The sequence below is a fragment of the Nematolebias whitei genome, chromosome 17, assembly GCF_014905685.2.
Source record: "Nematolebias whitei isolate Nwh7 chromosome 17, NemWhi1, whole genome shotgun sequence".
Classification (NCBI taxonomy): Eukaryota; Metazoa; Chordata; class Actinopteri; order Cyprinodontiformes; family Rivulidae; genus Nematolebias; species Nematolebias whitei.
Genome location: NC_056514.1, coordinates 14,969,799 through 14,972,494, shown reverse-complemented (window position 1 = coordinate 14,972,494; position 2,696 = coordinate 14,969,799). Strand labels below are relative to the sequence as shown.

The window sequence follows — 2,696 nt, the reverse complement described above, 5'->3', positions numbered from 1 at the left end:
CACACTCTGTACTGTGAGCGCTACTTGCATATGTGACGTCATGTTTGTTGTTATTTTCACATGTAACTAAAATAAAAGTCATTTTTCAATAGCGGGCGACATGCAGTCATTTAAGCAACGTGAGCCTCAAAGAAAGTTGATTTTAGCGCAGCTCAGTAAAATAAAATCAAACTGAATTAAAGTCAGTGCTGCTGTTGGTTTCATGGCTGATGTTGAAGTTTCAGAGTTTCCTCTTGGATCAGTCACAAACTTGTGGTGGTGGCCAGCAGCAGCGCGCGCTCAGCAGCAGCAGCGTGTCAGAGTTACGGTGGTGACGTCAGAGGAGCCGGAGCAGCGGGCAGGGAGCGCACAGCCAGGCGCAGACACGAGCCGCGCCAGGGAGCGCGTTTTGTTTTGATTTTGTTTGCTTGTTTGTTTGTTTGTTTTCCTCCCGGACGAACGGAAGCAGCGGCGGGTGATGAACAACAGGTCTCTGACTCCCAGCCCGCCGCGGCTCGGCGGGAGCGGCGGCGCGGATCACGAGCTCATCATCACGTCCACGTTCGGGACGCTGCTGTCGGTCGTGTACATCATCGGGGTGTCCGGGAACGTGTACACGCTGGTGGTGATGTGTCACTCCATCCGCCTCGCGACCTCCATGTACATCTCCATCATCAACCTGGCGCTGGCGGACCTCCTCTACCTCTCCTCCATCCCCTTCGTGGTGTCCACCTACTTCCTGAAGGACTGGTACTTCGGGGACGTGGGCTGCCGCATCCTGCTCAGCCTGGACTTGCTCACCATGCACGCGAGCATCTTCACGCTCACCGTGATGTGCACGGAGCGCTACCTGGCCGTGACGCAGCCGCTGGACACGGTCAGGCGCTCCAAGAGCTACCGCAAGGCGCTGGCGTGGGGCGTGTGGCTGCTGTCCCTGGTGCTCACCGTGCCCATGATGGTCATGGTGGCGCAGACCACCAAGAAGCTGCCGGACGGGGGCGTGAAGCGGATGTGCGCGCCCACATGGGCGCCCCTGGCTTATAAGGTCTACGTGACGGTCCTGTTCGGGACCAGCATCATGGCCCCGGGGCTCATCATCGGGTACTTGTACGTGCGCCTGGCGCGCACCTACCTGGAGTCTCAGAGGAACTCCGTGATCAGCCGAGACTCCAAGAGGTCCCCCAAACAAAAGGTTCTCATCATGATCTTCACCATCGTGCTGGTGTTCTGGGCCTGCTTCCTGCCCTTCTGGATCTGGCAGCTGCTGCCCCTCTACCACACCAAGCCCCTGAGCCTGGCCTCGCACACGCACACGTGCATCAACTACCTGGTGGCGAGCCTGACGTACAGCAACAGCTGCATCAACCCGTTCCTCTACACGCTGCTCACCAAGAACTACCGGGAGTACCTGAAGAACCGGCACCGGAGCTTCTACAGGTACACGTCCACCTTCAAGCAGCGGCCGCCCAGCCTGCACTCCTGGGGCAAGTCCGCCTCCTCCAGCACCCAGTTCGACTTCAACTCCGAGACCCTGGTCATGGGCGCGCTCAGGTGACGCGCGTGTCTCGTGCGTAAAAGCTCCTGGTGGCAATGGCACGTGTTGATGCGCAGCGTGCGTAAAACGTGCGTACTGGTGGCCAAGTTTGGTCTTGGAGACGGTGCGCTCAGAAAACAAGCTGGGGTGACACAAGAGGGCAGGAATGCGTGTCGCCCGCTGCCTGAGATCACGTGATGTCTGTGCTGTGGATGACTCTGCCACCAAACAGCTCAGGGTCTGTAAGGATTGGCAGGTGGAGCCGGTTCTGTTGGTTAATGCGGATTAGCTGAGGCAGCCATCTTTAATTGCTCTGACTCCAAACGTTCATTGGTTGTTTAATTTTTAAGAGCTATATTAAAATCTGTGCAGCGGTTTATGAGATATTTTGCTAACAGACACACAGAGTTGACTCCAAACACATTGTTTTAAGCTCTTGTGTGATCTGTGGATCAGTTTCAGCTAAAACAGCTCAGCTCAATGTTTGAAAAAGAATCGAGTCATGCATTTGTTTTTTAGCTCTGGCAGCCATCTTGAATCAAGTTGACTCCAACAGTTATTTTACTTTTTGCTAATTTAACTCAAATCAGAAGGATGCTTCTGGGGGACACGTCACCAAAACTTTTAATTTATTATAAATCTCACGTCACATTAATCAATCTCTGCTCTGGCTGTTAGAGACAACAATGAGTTTATTTTTTTAGTTTTAAGAAAAAAAAAATTTTTTTGTTTAACATTTTTTTAAAGTTGACCAGAAAAGCTTCATTAACAAACTTTTCTTTAAAGTTGAACATTGCTTAAGTTTATTATAAAGAAGAAACTCTTAAAACCACAATAACCAGGCCCAAGAGCAAGCAGCAGCCTTGGAGTGGACCTGGACCTGAATCTGGATCTGGATCTGGATCTGGACCTGGACCTGGACCTGTTGGACTGAGAGCTGCTCTGGGAGGTAAACTCTCAGCCTGTCAGTCATCTTTGGCTTGGAGTAAAATGTGCATTTATTGTCGCTTCAAGTCGTTTCCTCTCCGTGGGAAACAGAAAATAATCTATTTTTCTGAGAATCATTTTTCGCTCAGCTCACTCGTTTCTGTTGTAGCTGCGTTTAAATTCTGCATAAATAAAATTCCTTTTCTAGCCCTGTTTGGTTTTCTTTGCAGGACAGTCCTTCACTCAGGACATCTGG

General features: G+C 51.4%; 1 protein-coding gene across 1 annotated transcript; it reads left to right on the top strand.

Moving 5' to 3' along the window:
- Positions 1–457: 457 nt before the first annotated feature.
- Positions 458–1,534, top strand: LOC119423328 (urotensin-2 receptor). The gene has a single exon (XM_037690706.1). It carries the CDS (start codon positions 458–460, stop codon positions 1,532–1,534), a length of 1,077 nt encoding a protein of 358 aa, XP_037546634.1.
- Positions 1,535–2,696: the final 1,162 nt, after the last annotated feature.

What these genes read in the sequence shown, in the direction of transcription:
- LOC119423328 (XM_037690706.1), top strand. Translation starts at nt 458, where the DNA reads ATGAACAACAGGTCTCTGACTCCCAGCCCGCCGCGGCTCGGCGGGAGC.